We start from the raw sequence: 18220 nt of genomic DNA on the forward strand, positions 1-18220 counted from the left end.
AACTCCATCCCAGAGCCTGCACCCCTCACCCCCTCCTGCACACCCACCCCCTGCCCCAGCCCGGAGCCTGCACCCAGCACCCAAACTCTATCCCAGAACCTGCACCCCTCCTGCACCCTAATCCCCAGCCCAGGACCTGCACCCCAGACCTCCTCCCCCCACCCAACCCCCCTCCCAGAGCCTTAGGCAGGTGGGGTGGGGGGTTCTGGGCACCACCAAAATTTCTACAACCCTGCCACCCATGCGAGTGGATAAGGGTCAGGGCAGTCAGGGGACAGGTAGGATCCTGGGGGGGGGCAGTTAGGGTAGGGGGTTCTCAGCAGGGGGCAGTCAGGGGACAAGAAGCGGGGGGGGTTGGGGTTCTGAGGGGAGCAGTCAGGGGGTGGGAAGTGTGAGGGAGTGGATGGGGCGGGGCTAGGGCGGGGCTCCCCCCCCCAGTGTCCTCTTTTTTGTTTGTGGAAATATGGTAACCCTAAGCTAACTCATGGGTCCCTGGAACAAGGAGCAACCCAATGGCTGCAGCTCCAAGAGGGGAGCAAAGAGGAGAGCAAAGCTGGAGTGCCAGAGCCCCCTAGCAGGGGTTGCCGTGAAGCCTGGGGGCCAGGTATTGAGTTGAGAGTGTGTTCTGTTTGGAGGCCCCCATTACCATAGTATTGAGCACCTCGCAACTTCTCTATTAAGTAGGGAAATACTATTAGCCCCATTTTACAGATAGAGAACTAAGGCACTAAGGGACCAAGGGAATTGTCCCAGGTCACAAAATAAATCTGGGGTGAAATGGGGACTTGAATCCACATCTCTCAAGTGTCAGGCCAGCAAACTAAGTACTGGACCATTCTCTCTCTCTCTCAGATTACCCTCCTTCTCTTAATTTAGAGCAGGGGAAGTCCAATTATTTTTTGTCAAGGTCCAAATTTCTTGGTCAAGGTATAGTCAAGATCTGGACTCCAGAGAAACATTTTTCGCTCCACAATAATAAGTAAATAAAAAGATTTCACAGTCCATTCAAAAGTGTCTGGCGGCCTGCTTATTGACTTCCCCTGATTTTGAGTAATGAAGCCATTTTATGAGAGAATAAAATTAAATAATTTGGTTTAATCTGTACACAGACACACACATAAAATTCCTTTCCTAACGGAGTACTTCAAATAGTGGTACTGATGTTAGGCACACAGCAATTCCTCACTCATAGGGCCCTTCATTTTCAGTTTTTAGTTTATTTAATTTTTCCGGGAATTTAGCGCTGTTTATTACTACAACAACAAAAACAGATGAAAATCTATGCAAAAAAACCCTTAATTTTTCTGGGTAAATATTGGCATTTATTTTGGTGGACAGAAGGATGGGGGGGAAGTATTTAGTAGATTCATGCTTTGATTAACACAATTCAATGTGGTTTGCTGCAGAACTAAAACACAATGCCACCTCTGAGTTTAAGAAAACAATATCTAATCCCAAATAAAACTTTTCATTTGAATAAACAGTTTACTATTGCAGACTTACAAGTATTAGCCTATACATATTTACATTTAATAATTAGAACACACCATTTGCAGAATATGGAAGTGTCATTTGGTGATGGCCTGGAGGATTCACCATATATTTGGCAGCAGTTGCAGTGCCTGGAGTCACCAGGGGCTGAACCCTGCAGTCCTGCAACCCAGGCTAACTCTTGTCTTGCTGCACTAACTGCTGGTGCCTGTGTATACACAGAGGACTCAGATATGTAACATGAGGCTGATCAACAGCAAATGCAGCTCCATCCAAATCTATGCTGAATGTAAGTGAAAGAGCAAAGCTGGGACACCAGTGACCACAGCCACAGCCAGGAGAGAGAAGATGGGTAACACTAAAGTGGCTGGCAGCAGGTAGTGAGCAAAAGCAGTTTGGCAGCCAGGAGATTTGAAGTAATATGAAATGAATGGAGGGTTTTTACCCATGTGATGAAGAGTTTAAAACATCTCTTTATTATCAAACTAAACTTTAAAATACATTTCAGTATCTCTCGCTCCCCCAGACCTAATAGACAATCCTTCCACAATATCCAGTCTGTCAGTGTTCTGGCCACCACTGTAGGCTCAGCCCCTGATATACCTGCCCTAGAGTCATCTCCCTCTACTCTTCATTCCTTCTCTCCAATTTTCATACCCTTACCAATCTGAATACCCAGTCTGTTCTGGGCCTTTATGGACTTCCACAACAACTCTTAAGCTCTGCTGTCTTTCTTGCTAAACAGCTCTACACCTCTTCGGATTAAATCATATGCTTACAATTCTCTGACACTTTGCCTTCCTCGAACCTATTCCACCATCCCACTCCCTTTAGCTCTCTGACACGGTCTTGCCAATTTCTTCAGGAAGAATAAGGATATCACACAATGGGAAACCATACTCCTTATCCTGTCCTCCAACCCTCTCTTCTTTCCAGGATATCCCTCCTATATCTTCTTCCAGCCTATCACTGTATCCCTTTGGCCTCCCTCTCCCAACCTCTTTGCCCCATATCCCTTCCACCACTCTTTTCTATTACTGTCCAGTACTGAACACCCACAATTCTCCCTAATGTCAGTGGGAGTTGCGGGTGCTCAACAGCTCTCAGGATTTGGCCCTTAGCTTACAAAGTCAGGTCCTAAATTCCCTAGGACAGGGATTTGTCAATTTTACGGTAGTTGTCTGTAACACCAGTGATGTTATACAAATAAAATTAAAGTATCATTAAAGCGTCAGTAGCTTTTTCACCCTATTGAGGTTTGACAAACATCTGTCAGGGATGGTCAAGGTATATTTAAGTCCAGCATTGAGGGGAGAGAGACTAGATGACCTCGAGGTCCCTTCCAGCCCTACATTTCTATTATTTTAGTCAACCTCTGCATAAATTCACTGAGACATTTTCTGTTCCACCCTCTTTTCCCAAATTAATATTATTTTCCAGCTTGTTTACAATATTAGTTTTAATAATAAACTGCTCAAAGAGGAGTTTGTGTAAGAGCAAAAGCTTTACTAAAATTGTACGCTCTGATTATCACAGCTGACATTCTTGACCTTCAAGTAAAATCAATAGAGCCCTGTGAATATTGAAAATGGAGAGGCATAAACTTACACATCCTGAGATTCACGATGTCTGTCTGCAAAGTTTGGTTCCAATTTCTCATTCACATGTTGGATCAGGATATTTATTGCTGAAATAATTTTCCAGGCCTCACTGTCCTCTGGATATTGAGACACAAGATCGGCCATGCTTCTTCCAAGTTCAAAAAGGAATTTTTGAGACTCATTGTTGCTTAACCACTGCTGAAATATCTAGCATGTTAAAGGAGAAACAAACTTTCATTTATTACAGGATGGAAGCTCCTCTCCATTATCAGAGCCATCCCTTGGGTAGGGCGAATCGGGGAGACCACTCGGGCCCCGTGCTTTGGGGTTCCCAGTGGGACGGCGTGATTGGCCGGTGCTGTCAGTCCCGGAAGACAAATCCATCACTTCCGCCCCGGGCCATGCATCCCCCTAGGGACGGCCCAGTCAATTATGCAAAACACAAACATTCTTCACAAACCAAACCAAAAATCAGATTTTCTTCCTCTTGAGTTACAACATACAATGAAGTTTTCTCTAATGATTCATCTTTACTCAGAAGGGACTGGCTTCATGAAGGCTAATGTTAAGTACAGTCAGCATGGATGCCAACTTGGCAATGCGAATACAACGTTTTCAGTTATTTTACTTGCTTTTACATACAGAGGGCCCAAACACCTTGGTCTGACTCAGCTGCTCTACATTCTGCTGGTTACAGTGATTCACTAGCAACTGCTCTTCCCTTCCTACTTCCCAACTTGCCCCTTAGGCTCAAGAGAGTAGAGTAAGTAGCAGCTATATCAGCGTTCTGCTGCTCAGGTCAGCTTTTACATCAAGGGCTGCTCCCTTAGGGGATGGAAGCAAGTCCAAAATCTGGCCCAGAGTGTACAGTACTTCAAGTGGTCACCACTAAAATGTCAACATTTGCCAACTGTTAGCATACAATAATATCTGAGATTATCACTGATATTGAAGTTAAATATGGTAAATACTGACCCTTATATAACAGTATTTTACAGAAAGGCAGTGTGGTCTAGAGGATAGAGCAATGGACTGGACTCAGGAGACTTGGGTTCTATTCTCTGCTCTGCCACTGGCCTGCTGAGTGACCTTGGCAAGTCACTTCTCCCTTATGTGCCTCAATTTCCCCATCCGTAAAATGAGTATAGTGATACTGACCTCCTTTGCAAAGTGCTTTGAGATCTGCTGATGAAATGCGCTAAGAGTAAGTACTATTATTACAGTGTTTTTTTAAGTCAGGAAAGCTGCTGAAGTGCACAAAATATTGATGAAAATTACACCCAAGCTCAGCTGTGCTGTCCTCAGATTAGAGTGTAAACTTGTCAGAGCAGAGACAGTGGTTGTTATTATAGTAACCTGTCCTGCACTTCTGTGACTCCATACAAATAACCTTTATCCCAAGAATACACATTTTAATTAAAGAAAAACAACAAAAACTAAGACAGCAAGGAGGGTCCTTCTTTACATTATGAATTCCTTAACTTGACTTCACTGGCAAAATATTTGAAACCTTTAGCCTCCCTTCTACAGGGGATTATACATTCATGGCATCACAGACCTAGCTGGATCTTGCTTTTCAAGCCACTCTATAACAGGAGAACTAGAACTACAGCTCTGTGTTCTACTTCCAGTTTTATCCAACACTCTCTGAAATCCAAATCCATGTCTAAGTAGGGAGGCAAGGTATTGCGGGTGAAATTCACCTCTGTGCAAGTAGACAGCACAAAGCCTATGCACCACTTAAATTCTCAAATTAGGGCTTAAAGGGGAGGGGGTGCATGGTCCTTCTACTGGCCCTCTACACAGGAGTGAATTTCACTCTCTATGTTCTGTCAGGTTTCATGCCTGAGCTTCAGTTAATGAGGAGTTTTGATTAACAATTGGCTGGATAAACAGGGGTTCCATTATATTTCCATTGTAAGGACTCTCTAATGCTAACTGTGCAATATGCCATTTTTTAAAAACAGAACACAGTCAGCCTGTGGTTTTGAATATTGTCTAGCTCAATAAGGGCTAATGATTGACCAACAGTATATAAACAAAATATGTATCGTATCAGCTGTCCTATTAAAGCATACCTGCATGTAGAGTTTGATCTTGTTGACAGAATGGACAAGATAGACTTTGGCCTCAAGCCATGCATGGATACAGCCGCCTTCATTATCCTCTTTGTTAGCTTTAAATTCGGACACATTGGACAGGACTGAGCATACAAACTGCTCCAGTGTGCCTTCTGTGGGAATCTGACAGTGACAAAAGAAATAGATGAACACGTCAGAGAACCACTCAGTATTATCACCCGTATCAACTTACTTGTCGGAGAAAAAAAGCAGAGCCGTCAGGCTGCTTTCAGGATGAACAAAGCCCAATTATCACAATCTAGTAATCTGCGATAGAGACTGCAAAATGTACTCTGCACATTTTGACAGGAAACCCCAAAACACTCATTAGCCACTACCCAGTTGTGTGCATTTCTGGACTGGTCTACATTAGGGATTTTTGCATTGGTGTAGCTTGAAACCAAATAAATGATACTGGTGCAAGCCCCATTTTACACTGTCAACAGGAATTTTACACCAGCATAGCTACACCAGCGTAGCTACACTGATGCAAAATGTACTGAGGCAAATGAGCCATTAAATGCAAAGATGTGATTGTTAGGATAGATTACTAATTTATATATATTACAGTTCACAACTTGCAAAGCCTGACAATCCTTTTTCCTCATGGAAAGTCAATCTGACCTCTGTATCAAAATATTTTTTAATTTTCCCAGGGAAAATTCCTCTATTTCTTAATAATACTATTTCAAATCACTCTTTACATATTGACTAACTCATCCTAACAATAATCCTGTAATCAGATTTTGGTCACCTGTGAATAGGGCAATACAGGAGATACCGCAAAAAGGTTTGTCAGCAAGCCAGTTGGAACATTAGCCATGAAATTCAGGTATTCATACATCAATGCTGTGACTGTTTGGGACTGACATTCACAATCCTATATATTTCTTTAAGTAGCAGCAAAGCAGTGGCTTAAGATTCCCAGTAACAGAGTAAGGTAGGTAGATATTATTCCAGTTTTGTAGATGGCTAATCTGAGGCACAGAAAAGTCAAGCAACTTTATGGTCACACAGCAAACCATTATAGCTGGGATTAGAATTCAAGGGCTTTTGGGCGATAGTCCCATGTTCAGTTCGCTAGATCATACTGATCCTTAGTGACAAAACCCTTCCAAGAACTCAGAGCCAAGTTTTGATAATCTGGCCAATTCTTTAGGTACCCACATGGAAGATGTGTGTGCCAAGCTCCTTTGAAATTTGTATCAAACTCTGCCTGGAAAGCAGTACTGAAGAAGTTTCTGAAGAGTACCAACATATTCTAGTCCAACCACAAGACAGATTTGAAGCAGGAATTACTAGGTACAATGTGATGTGGCAAGACCGGTCACACATGATCATACTGATTCTTTTTGGCCTGACAAAATTTTATCTTAAAATTAGACTTTTTTTCAGAATTAGGGACACTTTTCTTTTCCACTGTTTTCTCTCATGTGAATAGTCCCATTGAGTTTAATGACTAGATTACTAGAATTTACTCACATGAGGACTGGGTGAGTAACATGAAACAGGTCACAACCAAAAAAAAAAAAAAAAAAAGGCTGAAATCAGTTTAACTAACAAAAAAAAGCCATAGATGGACCCCATCTTTGCTAATTTGTCACATTTTTATTTGATTTTAATGTTAAGCAGGAAAACGAGTTTTATAAGAGCTGTTTGCCCTGCCCAAAGAAAGCTGTTTGCACTGACAGAAGAAATGAGACAAGAAAAGAGGAAAACATCCTCCATCAAGTTAACCACCCACGACAGGGAGAGCTCGTAGGCAGCAAAGGAAGAAAATCGGAGTTTTTCTGTAAAAGGATTTAAAAAGGGTTCACTATAACTAGGCTTTTCCAAATGTGATGCCCTATCAAAGCAGTGCAGGCATAATAGCTATGTTCAGCAAAGTGCCTAAGCTTGCACATGCTCGCGCAACCAGGGACAGCTGCCAGTGACACTGGTGCCCGCATCAGTGGTGAGGCCAGGGGCAGGACTGGGGGGGCGGTACAGCCATTCCGAAGGAACTGTCCACCTGGGGCAAGCAGTGGCCCGAGATGCTGCTGCTTTCACTGCTGCGGTTCCCGGTAGAGCCCTGCGGCTCCAGGGATATCCGATTTATATCCCCAGATATAAATTTTGTATCCACACAGGGCTCTACTCATCACCAGTTTACTGGTTTGCCAGTAGAACAGAAACTCTGTGTAGACCCACTTCACTGGGATTCTTTAAAAAAAAAAAAAAAAAGATTTCCTCTTCTTGCAATCAAAACTGTTCTTATCACTAGGCCCAAAATAAGCAAATTTCTTCCAGGGAGCACATTGTACATGGTAGCGTTTAGAACATTGACAATGTCTGTCTAATCTAATTTTAATCAGTCCACTTTTATTATTGCACATCTTTGTACTCATTTTCTTCTCTTTGATTCAGCATTTTAAGCTTCCTTAATTAAGTGGCAACCTTCTAGATTAAACTACTAAACAATACCCACCTAAAGCAATCAAGATTTATACCAGTGAAGGGGGGGAGCCGTTATTTTAATTACAATTATTTGGTCCATGAAGTTTTCATCACATTAAATAGATGATCAAATAAATTAGCAATTGAATTAATTGGAAGACACTTTATTTGCATTTCTTCTGAAAACAGAGAAGCTGGAGTCCAAAGTGCATGAATATTAATGATTGGTGAATGCAGAGAACTTCAAATTCAGGATTTAATCTGAAAGTTTAGAGGAACCAAACCTGAACCATTCTGTGTTGGGGCGGCTGCCCCACTCCCTGAGAAAAAGGGCTGGAACAGGCCAGAGAGGCTGCGCAGGCCAGCAGTCAATCAGCAAAGGCCTGTGGAGAGCCAATCAGGGCAAAGGGAGAGGCAGCCAATCAGGGCCAGACTGGACCCTATATAAAGGCTGCCTAGCAAAGGAGAAGGCAGTCTCTCCCTGACTAGCAAGGGAGGAGGGCTGGCTCCTGAGGTAAGGAGGTAGCACCTTGGACCTAGCAGTGCTGGGCAGGCTTGGGGGAGCTCTGACCCAGTTACCTGCCAGGCTGTGGCCCCTGCCAAAAAGTGTTGAGAAGATGCATGGGGCCAAAGGGGAAGTGGCCCAGGGAAGATATGTGGACATGATGGGAGCAAAGCAGGGCAGAGAGAGGCTGCTGCTAGAGGGTCACTGGGTCAGGACCCAGAGTAGCGGGTGGGTCTGGGTCACCCCCTACCCTTCCTTGCACTGCACCTGGCCCCAGAGGAGTGGGGCCAAGACAGACTGCACCCTGCTCCTGAAATGAGGGGCTAGACTTTGGGGTTGTGGTTGGCCACCAAGGCAGGTGCAAGCCGAAGGACTGCTGTTAACACACACACTCTCCGGAAGGGGGTGAGACTGGAGTAGCGGGCACTGCTGGAGGGCAGTGTCCTGAAGAGGATGCCACCGGTCGGGGAGCAACGTGGGTCCCAAATCAGCAGAGCAGACAACAGGCGAGATACCACACACAGAGAGCGCTCAGCAGCTGACAAGAGCTAATTCCCGGAGTAACCAGAGGGAGGCACCTGCGGTGGTGAGTCCTGACCCCGTCGCACCTTCCTTTCTCTTCAGTGGCAGCTCAGGATTCTTCTGGGCCAACATCACAATTGGTGAGTTTGCACTGTGATGCTGGCAGACCAGGTGCCAGCTCATGCCAAGGCCACTGAGTCTCACGGAACACAGACAAATGCACAGCTGGAAACCAGTCTGGCTTGCATGTCTATTACAACAGATATTAAAGTTATAAGAATGTGTTTAGGCTTTCTGGGATGTGTGTATTAATCTTACTTATAATATCTGTATCCCATGTAATAAAGTAATGTTTAAGTGTTTGCTCTGTAACTATAAAAAGGTTTGCTAAAACTGTATCTCGTTTGTGTGTCTTATGATTACCTGCTTTAACCCTGTAAATAACTCATTTCTTTGTCCTACTTCATAAATCTTTAGTTAGTTTATTAGAGGATTGGCACCAAGCATAGTCTTTGGTTGGAGATCTGAGGTACAGTTGACTTGTAGTAAGTGACTGGTCCTTTGAGGTGACCTGAAGATTGTGATTTTTTGGTGCAAAAGAAAGGCAGGCTTGCCTGGATGGGAAATAGACCTGAGTACCCAAGAGGATCATCTGTGACTCCATGTTCAGGCTGTTATAGTGCCTGAGTTCACACTTGATACTTGGTTGGTGAAATTTAATTATAGAACACCCATCCAATTTGGGGTTTCTGCCCTGGTTTGTGACACATCTGCCCTGAGCTTGGCATCCACGTTCATGAGTCACTCCAGAAAGTTTGACAGAACCTCTTCTAAAATAGCAGCATTTGGGGTTCAGTTCAGAGAAGCAACCAATACAAAGCAAGTTTGGACTCAATTGTTTGCCCAGATCTTATAAATATACCAGGGTTTTTTGTTTTTGTGTTTTTTTTTTTTGGTTTTTTTTTTAAGGCATTCATGATCATTCCAACATTTATTTCTTAACTATTTTCTCCCTACTATTATTATTAGAGAGGTTGTCATCTTTGCATGGAAAGATTCACAGCCACTGGCTTTTTTCTTTAAACATGAAGACTCAGTTTTAACATGTGTGCAGATAAAGGCTGAAGTGTCATTTCTGAAAGCCCCTCTGGGAAGGGTAACAACCAAGATGGCAGAGCCCCCATCACCCTCATATTGGATGAACAGAGCCTGACACGGAAACAATTTTTTTTAAAGTAAACAGGCCTTTAAACAGCTTCATATGCACAAGTGCCTGCAGAAGCTAATTGCATTTATTTTGTTGGGAGCTAAGATGAGACAATTTGCAATCTTTTGGTTGCTGCATGAATTTCCATCATCGTCTCATTGTAATATATATTTACTTAACTGTCACTTCAAAGAAAATGTTGGGCAAATGAAATACCGCTATTTTTCCCCTCCTTTCATTTTATTCTGCATATTATTTCAAAAACCCACCTTTTTAATAACTCTGCTCAAGCTAGCAGCTTGTGGATGCTTTGTGGATATGGTGGCTAGGACAGCAGCCCGGACTAGCTGCCCAAGTACAATTTTGCCTGAGCCCCTGGTACCTACTCAGGTAACTAACCCAACGTGCCTCCGGTGCTGCTGCAGCCACAGCAGAGTTTAGGCAGAGCTAGAGCTCTCTGTCTATTTGCACTGGAATGCACCCTCCCTGCTGCAGTGCCATACCCACATTAGATCTCAAGTTGCCTTTATCCCTTTAAGCTATGCTCCCTTGTGGAGGATGCAAAGAAAGAGAAGATAGTGCTTAGGCCTTAAAGCGGGAGGTTACTTGAAATGTTCTCTCCCATCTGTACCCTGTTTGCCTCTAAATAAAACATTCTCTCGCTCCGTTATAAATTGCTTCAAGTGATGATTGATGTTCTTCAAGAAGCTCATCATGTATCATGATGCAAACGTTGGCTGAACAAAACCTGCAATGCTTTCATTCAAGTTTGTGGACTGATGCTGGGCGGGTGTCATTCACCCCATATGAGATTATGCTGTCTTGTATGCAATGGCAATGCCTACTATGTAGATACTTCTGAAAGACATTGCTTTAGGGTCTACGACGGATGAAAAGCTCTCATTAGTTACAAAGGAAACAAAACAAAAAAGGAACGTTGACATTTTTAGAAATTTACCTTACTGAACTCTGCCGTATAGTTCAAGAGTTTTCCAATATGAAGATCATCTAAACCAAATCTGGATTCAAGTTCCACTTTGACTGCATGCGGATCCCACACAACATCCCAAAGAGTCAGGTTGTACCGAGAGCCTATAAGAAAAGATGAACTTAGGTTATACATTTCCTAAGTTTTCTGAATTTGTATTCTAGTAACCAATCTCTGATAGGATCCAGCTGTGACCCTGTCACCTTTTTATGTGAGAGATACTAAGATGGGAGTGTGTGCCTGGGAGACAGACAGAAATAGTTCAGATGCACAATTTCACTAGACGTCTGTAAAAAACAATAAAGAGTCTTGAGGCACCTTATAGACTAACAGATGTATTGGAGCATAAGCTTTCGTGGGTGAATAGAAGTCTGGTGAGTGGAGTTAATCTAACAGTATAAAGCAAATAGTACATTTGTTGAATTTTGGTCTGTTGTATTAGTAGCCAATACCAATTTTACTAATTAATTCGACATTAGAAGATACATCCCAAACAGTAAAAATACAGTGGAGAACTTTTACATTATTCAAGAAGGGATAAAGGTGGTATTCATGATTCAATACTGGTCCTCCAGGATGCCAAAGCCTTCATATTTTTGAACTAGTCCCAATTTTCACCCATCCTTAGACTTAAACAGGGTCTCAATGCGTAGATGAGACAATCGTGTAGGGAGGAGGGGTTTAGATTTATTAGGAACTGGGGAAACTTTGGGGAAAGGTGATGCCTATACAGGAAGGATGGGCTCCTCCTAAATCAAAATGGAACCAGACTGCTGGCACTTAAAATTAAAAAGGTCATAGAGCAGTTTTTAAACTAAGGGCTGAGGGAAGGCCGACAGGTGTGGAGGAGCAAGTGGTTCGCACAGCAACATCCCTTAGGGGAGGATCTATTAATGGAGATTCTCTATGTCCTAGTAAGGAGGAGAGGATGGAAGATGATAAAATAGAGGTAGGGTCTGATGAGAAACAGTCAAAGGAAAAAAGTCCCATTCAATTACATCATGTAATGGCAGAGCACTAAAAAGTGACAATTTTTTTCAAGTGCTTATATATCAATGCTAGAAGTCTAAATAATAAGATGAGTGAACTAGAGTGCCTCGTTTTAAATGAGGGAATTGATATAATAGGCATCACAGAAACTTGGTGAAATGAGGATAATCAATGAGACATAGTGACATGTGAAACTGCAGAACTACTAACTGTCATCTGTAACCTATCATTTAAATAAGCTTCTGTACCAAATGACTGGATGATAGCTAATGTGATGCCAATTTTTAAAAAGGGCTCCAGAGTTGATCCCAGCAATTACAGGATGGTAAGCTTGACTTCAGTATGGGGCATACTAGTTTAAACTATAGGAAAGAACAAAATTGTATGACACATGGATGAACATAATTTGTTGTAGAAGAGTCAACATGGTTTTTATAAAGCGAATCATGCCTCACCAATCTACTAGAATTATTTGAAGGGGTCAACAAGCAGGTGGACAAAGGGGATCCAGAAGATATAGTGTACTTAGATTTTCAGAAAGCCTTTGACAAGGTCCCTCACCAAAGGCTCTTAAACAAAGTAAGCTGTCACGGGATAAGAGGGTAGGTCATCTCATGGATTGGTAACTGGTTAAAATACAAAGGGAAGGAATAAATGGTCAGTTTTCAGAATGGAGAGAGGTAAATAGTGGTGTCTCCCAGGCATCTGTACTGTGCCCAGTCCTATTCAATATATTCATAAATGATCTGGAAAAAGGGGCAAACACTGAGGTGGCAAAATTTGCAGATGATACAAAATTGTTCAAGTTAGTTAAGTCCCAGGCAGACTGCAAAGAGCTACAAAAGGATCTCTCAAAACTGGGTGACTGGGCAACAAAATGGCAGATGAAATTCAATGTTGATAAATGCAAAGTAATGCACATTGGAAAACGTAATCCCAACTATATATACAAAATGATGGGGTCTAAATTGGCGGTTACCATTCAAGAAAGATCTTGGAGTTATTGTGGATAGTTCTCTGAAAACAGCCACTCAATATGCAGCAGCAGTCAAAAAAGTGAACAGAACGTTGGAAATCATTAAGAAAGGGATAAATAATAAAATCAAAAATATCATATTGCCTCTATATAAATCCATGGTACACCCACATCTTGAATATGGCGTGCAGATGTGGTCACCCCATCTCAAAAAAGATATCTTGGAATTGGAAAAGGTTCAGAAAAGGGCAACAAAAATTAATAGGGATATGGAACAGCTGCCATATGAAGAGAGATTAATAAGACTGGGACTTTTCAACTTGGAAAAGAGACAGCTAAGGGGGGATATGATTGAGATCTATAAAATCATGACTGAAAAAGAAAGTAAATAAGGAAGTGTTATTTACTCCTTCTCATAACAGAAGAGTTAGGGGTCACCAAAAAAAAATTAATAGGCAGCAGGTTTAAAACAAACAAAAGGAAGTATTTTTTCACACAATGCACAGTCAGTCTGTGGAACTCCTTGCCAGAGGATGTTGCAAAGGCCAAGACTATAACAGGGTTCAAAAAAGAATGAGAAGTTCATGGAGCATTGGTCCCTCAATGCCTATTGGCCAAGATGGACAGGGATAGTGTCCCTAGCCTCTGTTTGCCAGAAGCTGGGAATGGGTGACAGAGGATGAATCACTTGATAATTACTTGTTCTGTTCATTCCCTCTGGGGAACTGGGCCACTGTCGGAAGACAGGATATGGGGCTAGATGGACCTTTGGCCTGACCCAGTATGGCTGTTCTTATGTTCTTAAGCTAATGGTTAACTATTGTGAGTATTTCATTCTTTTGGATGGAAACTGCTTTTTATTAAAAGAATTTAAAAAAGGCTCAGATTTTCAAAAGTTTTCAACATTGGCCTAACTCTGCTTCCACTGAAGTCAGGGTGACTTCAGTAGGAGCAGAGTTACGCCGACACTGAGTGCTTTTGAACATTTCAGCCTAAAGTAAGTGTTCAAGTTTACCATAAATTTGCTCATAGGTTCTACTTCAGTTAAGAAAGAAATTGTATGCTTTTGAATGCACTGGTTTGCTGCCAATGACATTTGAGCCAATTTTCCTCCCCCATTTACTGAGTCAATAAGCGAAGACCCTGTGTGCAGTCATCAACATTCTCTCACGACCGTGGAGGTTGGAAATGTCACAGGCATTGCATACACAAAACTACACTTCACTTCTTTGGAAATTCCATGTATACACATTAGATATATAAAAGGCTGCAGAATCTAAATCTGGAACAAACATTTTTCAAATGGCCATCATTTCAGTGACAGGATTCATTTTAGTCTCAAAATTATCTAGGTTCCAGGCAAATTTGACATCTCCTCTCTTTTCTCATTCAAAGTTATTTACTTGGAACCACAGAATCATGAAACTGAGGGTACAGAAAGTTCTTTACACTAACAAGATGAAGCCCACAGCATTTTAAGTTACTTGCCTAATTAATATTTTGTGTGACCTTCAGACCGAGCCTGTCCCACTGTCTTCACACTGTGTCCTACATCTGGATCTAACCAGGTTGAGAGGTATGATAGGGTGGGGCACTATTTACACAATCTCAATAAAACATTTCCACGAAGCTAAATTTCCTGTAGCCTTCAAATCTACATACATCCTAATCTACTCTGTAGGACAACACTTGCATTTAGATTCTTTCTACTTTTCCATTCCTGTCTTCTCAGTATTATTTCACTTGAAAGGGAACAATGTCCTTCATTTTGCTCGATACTGTTGCTACACTTATTATTTGAGTTCCTTATTGTACATGAACAACAAGGAGTCTGGTGGCACCTTAAAGACTAACAGATTTATTTGGGCATAAGCTTTCGTGGGTAAAAACCTCACTTCTTTGGATGCATAGAGTGAAAGTTACAGATGCAGGCATTATATACTGACACATGGAGTTATTGTACACTGTAATTTGGCAGTGCCATCTATTGGAAAGGAGGATTAAACTGGTTAATGACCATAATTCAACAACAAGTCCTTAGCACTAACTAATAAAGGAAATCACAAAAAGCACAGTTAGGACCATGTTTCAAGAATCTACTTTTCTATGTAATCTATTCTTATCTTATTTCTGGCACCGGTCACTCCAATATTCAAAAAGTGTCTAGATGGATAGTTTATAGATACTGCCTTGTCCCCTTTTCTTTGAGTAGTTTAATAACCACATTGCCACATCTCCCACATAAATCTCACAGCTTAGCCTACCAATGGCATGAAGCCAGATGTGGAAGTCAGCGTCTCATACCAAAGCAAGCCTAACAGCGAGAAGTTACATATTGAAATGTGACAGATTATGGAGAAAACAGAAGTAAACAGCAAAGCAGATGATGGGATGCCCCCCATGCAGTGAGTGCCAACAGACCCTGCAGCGTCCCATTTATCTGAATTAGTGTGTTTAATTTGGCATGCAGTATTGAAACTGTGTGCAACTGGGCTGGAATGGATGATCACTGAGGGGTAAATGGACTGTATTGTGCTAATAGGTTTTAATGAAGATGCAACTTCTGTACTCTGGGGTTTCAGATTGTGTATAACATTTTCGCTTTTAAAATCCTGACTTAGGGCTTGTCTACACTTAAAACTCTAGAGTGGCACAGCTGTGCCACTGCAGCTATAGTCCTTCAGTGTAGATGCTACCTATTCCAACAGGAAGGATTCTCCTGTCGGCATAGGCAATCCACCTCCCTGAGAGGCGGTAGCTAGCTCGACGGAAGCGCTGTCTACGTGGGGATTTAGGTTGACTTTACACACAGAGATGTGGATTTTTCATACCTGTGACTAACATATTTAATTTGATTTAATTTTATAGTGTAGACCAGGCCTTAGTCATAATTTCTCTCGTCTGTAAGAGATATTCATACAGTTGGTTAAAACCTTATACTGCACACAATGTTTACTACACAGGTTACCTTTTCCATAGGCCCCAACACTTCCATCCACCTGTCTGAAGCCCCCTGGGACTTACTTTCTGGATTTATTTGGGGTGGGTGGGAGGAGGGGTTGATTTGACTGTGAGGGATTTTAGGGCACAGATTTCAGTCTGTCCCATTAAATGAAATTCAATCCTGTGGAGGGGGCCAACATGCAATCTAAGTACCTCTTAGTCCTTATTTTGAGGGCTTATATGGAATTTAAGAGTCATACAGGCTTTGGGCTGCTCTTCTACACAGAAGGGGCCAATTAATCATAATCCTGACCTTATCCTGGGGAGCCATAAGTGGAAGAGGAACAGAGTGGTGTCAGCCATTCAACTGGCACAAACACCAACCTGCATTTTCAGGCCAAGATAGCGAAGGGTGAGTCAGAACAATGCTCTGCTTACCACTCGGTTGAAGAGTACCTGCCTTGCCTAGTGTTGCTGCTGGCCGTACAAGGCCCCTGGTTCGGGAAAGCACTGTGAGTGTTTAAATTTGCACTCAAGTCCCATGAGACTTCACTGATTTCAATGGGACTTCAGCACATTTTTTTTTCCTGAACGTGGCCTGGATGGCTGCAAGAAGGAGAGTGTGACACAGCTCCTGAACAACAGACTACACCCCTTGATGTACAGCATGCTTGCCAGGATCCTGCCTGGCTGGGTGCACAAAGGGAAGCCTCCCAATGCCCCCTTCTCCCTCAAACTCAGTCCATGCACCTGTGCAGCGGATGGGATGCAGCCCTTGAGCAAAGACTGTCATTTACAATAGGAGACAAAGGAAGACTAAGGTAAGACAACCACGTTCATTTTCACTTGTATATAGGCCAAAACTTGAATCCAGTTCTCTTCACAACCAAAGGAAGCTGAACTAACCCATTGTGAAACAGCCTCTCCAAAGAATCACCACTAGTAAAAGGAGATCATTCTCAATGTGATCTATTGGGTCTGCACTGTGTGTTTATGAAAGGTTTGCCAGGATTCATGATAAATTACAAAAAAATGAATAAAATGCTTAACAGACAATTAAAATGATGCCTATCCAAGGCTCTAGGTCCCCCAACACACAATAACAGTACAATGCAAATCTCAACAGTATTAAATGATCAGATCAACAGGAGCTCAGCCAGCTGCCTACAAAAACATTATGGCTCCATCCTGACATGCCTGTAATTCATGCAGCAACTTTAAAAGAAAGAAAGAAAAACAAACATACACACACAGCTTTCAATTACCTTCAAGGCTCCAGCCTTGCAAGAAGCGCAGTGCTGTGATGGTTATATTCAGTCCTATTTTCACTGCTTTGTAGAAACTTTGGTTTGATAGAACTGCATCTAAATCTTCTAAGGATGCTAAGGAACTGAAAGCAAAGTGAAAAATCAAGCACTTGTCAAAGCACGGCAGCATTGTGCGCATTCTTTGGAGAGGGCAGCAGAAGGATTGTGAAGTAGAGCTGGATGAAAGTTTTTAACAACTTTTTTTTGTCAAAATATGGGGTTTTGTCAAATGAAGTTTCTAGTGAAATGTTTTGCTTGACAAAGTTTTCTAAACAAAATATTCTAGAAAACCCTGAGTTGGATGAGTTTGGTGATCTGTCTGGAGTGGATATCTGAGGGTTGTCCATTATCTTGCAAAACCTGCAGAACACCTTCAAAAGACGAGCCTGAGCATCAAAATTCATAACTTTGCTAGACACTAAAATTCGTGAGCTGACTAGACACACTAGATTTATGGCTTACTACAACAATCTATAACCTAGTTTCACCCCTCTCCAGTCATGGGAGGGAAAGGGAGAGGGGGTAAAAGGGCCACTTCACCTTGAATGGTCCCTTGAAATGTGTGTTAACTACTTATGCTAAACAACCTTGTATTTAGCTGTGACACTCTCCATACATGGCCCAGACCCGAAGAAGAGCTCTGTGTAGCTCAAAAGTTTGTCTCTCTCACCAACAGAAGTTGGTCCAATAAAAGATATTACACCTCACCCACCTTTTGTCTCTAATGTCCTGGGACCAACATGGCTACAATGACACTGCATATAACAAAATCATGTAGTTTATTTTCTAAATTTCTTCAAACAGACCAGCTCTGTTGTGAAGTTAACAACATTATAAATTTAATTTGATGATACATTTTGGATTCCACACCAATTTTATCTGACGCTTCTTATAGCTTCTTCTACCCCATGGCTGTTATGCAAACGAAAATCCAACTTTTTTTTTTAAACTTGATCAGCTGTTGATGTACTTTGCTATTTCAAACAACAAGAAATTGCAAAAAAAATTGCTTACCCGAAGAGCTTGGGGGACGGGGGCGTCATTTAGACTAGGAGATACCATATGACAATTTTGCACTCCAGTCCCTTTCTCGTGTACTCACTATGTGCTAGATTCTGTTCTACGCCGCCTAAG

The 18220-nt window shown here is 42.1% G+C and overlaps 1 protein-coding gene across 1 annotated transcript in view; it reads right to left on the reverse strand.

Annotated features, from left to right (window-relative positions):
* Positions 1-18220, reverse strand: part of ABCA13 (ATP binding cassette subfamily A member 13) — a 281687-nt gene that overhangs the window by 225873 nt on the left and 37594 nt on the right. The window contains exons 7-10 of the mRNA XM_054018854.1: positions 17045-17169; positions 10841-10974; positions 5171-5335; positions 3100-3299 (exon numbers count right to left, since the gene is read on the reverse strand). Coding sequence (XP_053874829.1) covers positions 3100-3299; positions 5171-5335; positions 10841-10974; positions 17045-17169 — 624 coding nt within the window. The remainder of the gene's footprint in view (positions 1-3099; positions 3300-5170; positions 5336-10840; positions 10975-17044; positions 17170-18220) is intronic.

Source organism: Malaclemys terrapin, chromosome 2 (assembly GCF_027887155.1).
Source record: "Malaclemys terrapin pileata isolate rMalTer1 chromosome 2, rMalTer1.hap1, whole genome shotgun sequence".
Classification (NCBI taxonomy): Eukaryota; Metazoa; Chordata; order Testudines; family Emydidae; genus Malaclemys; species Malaclemys terrapin.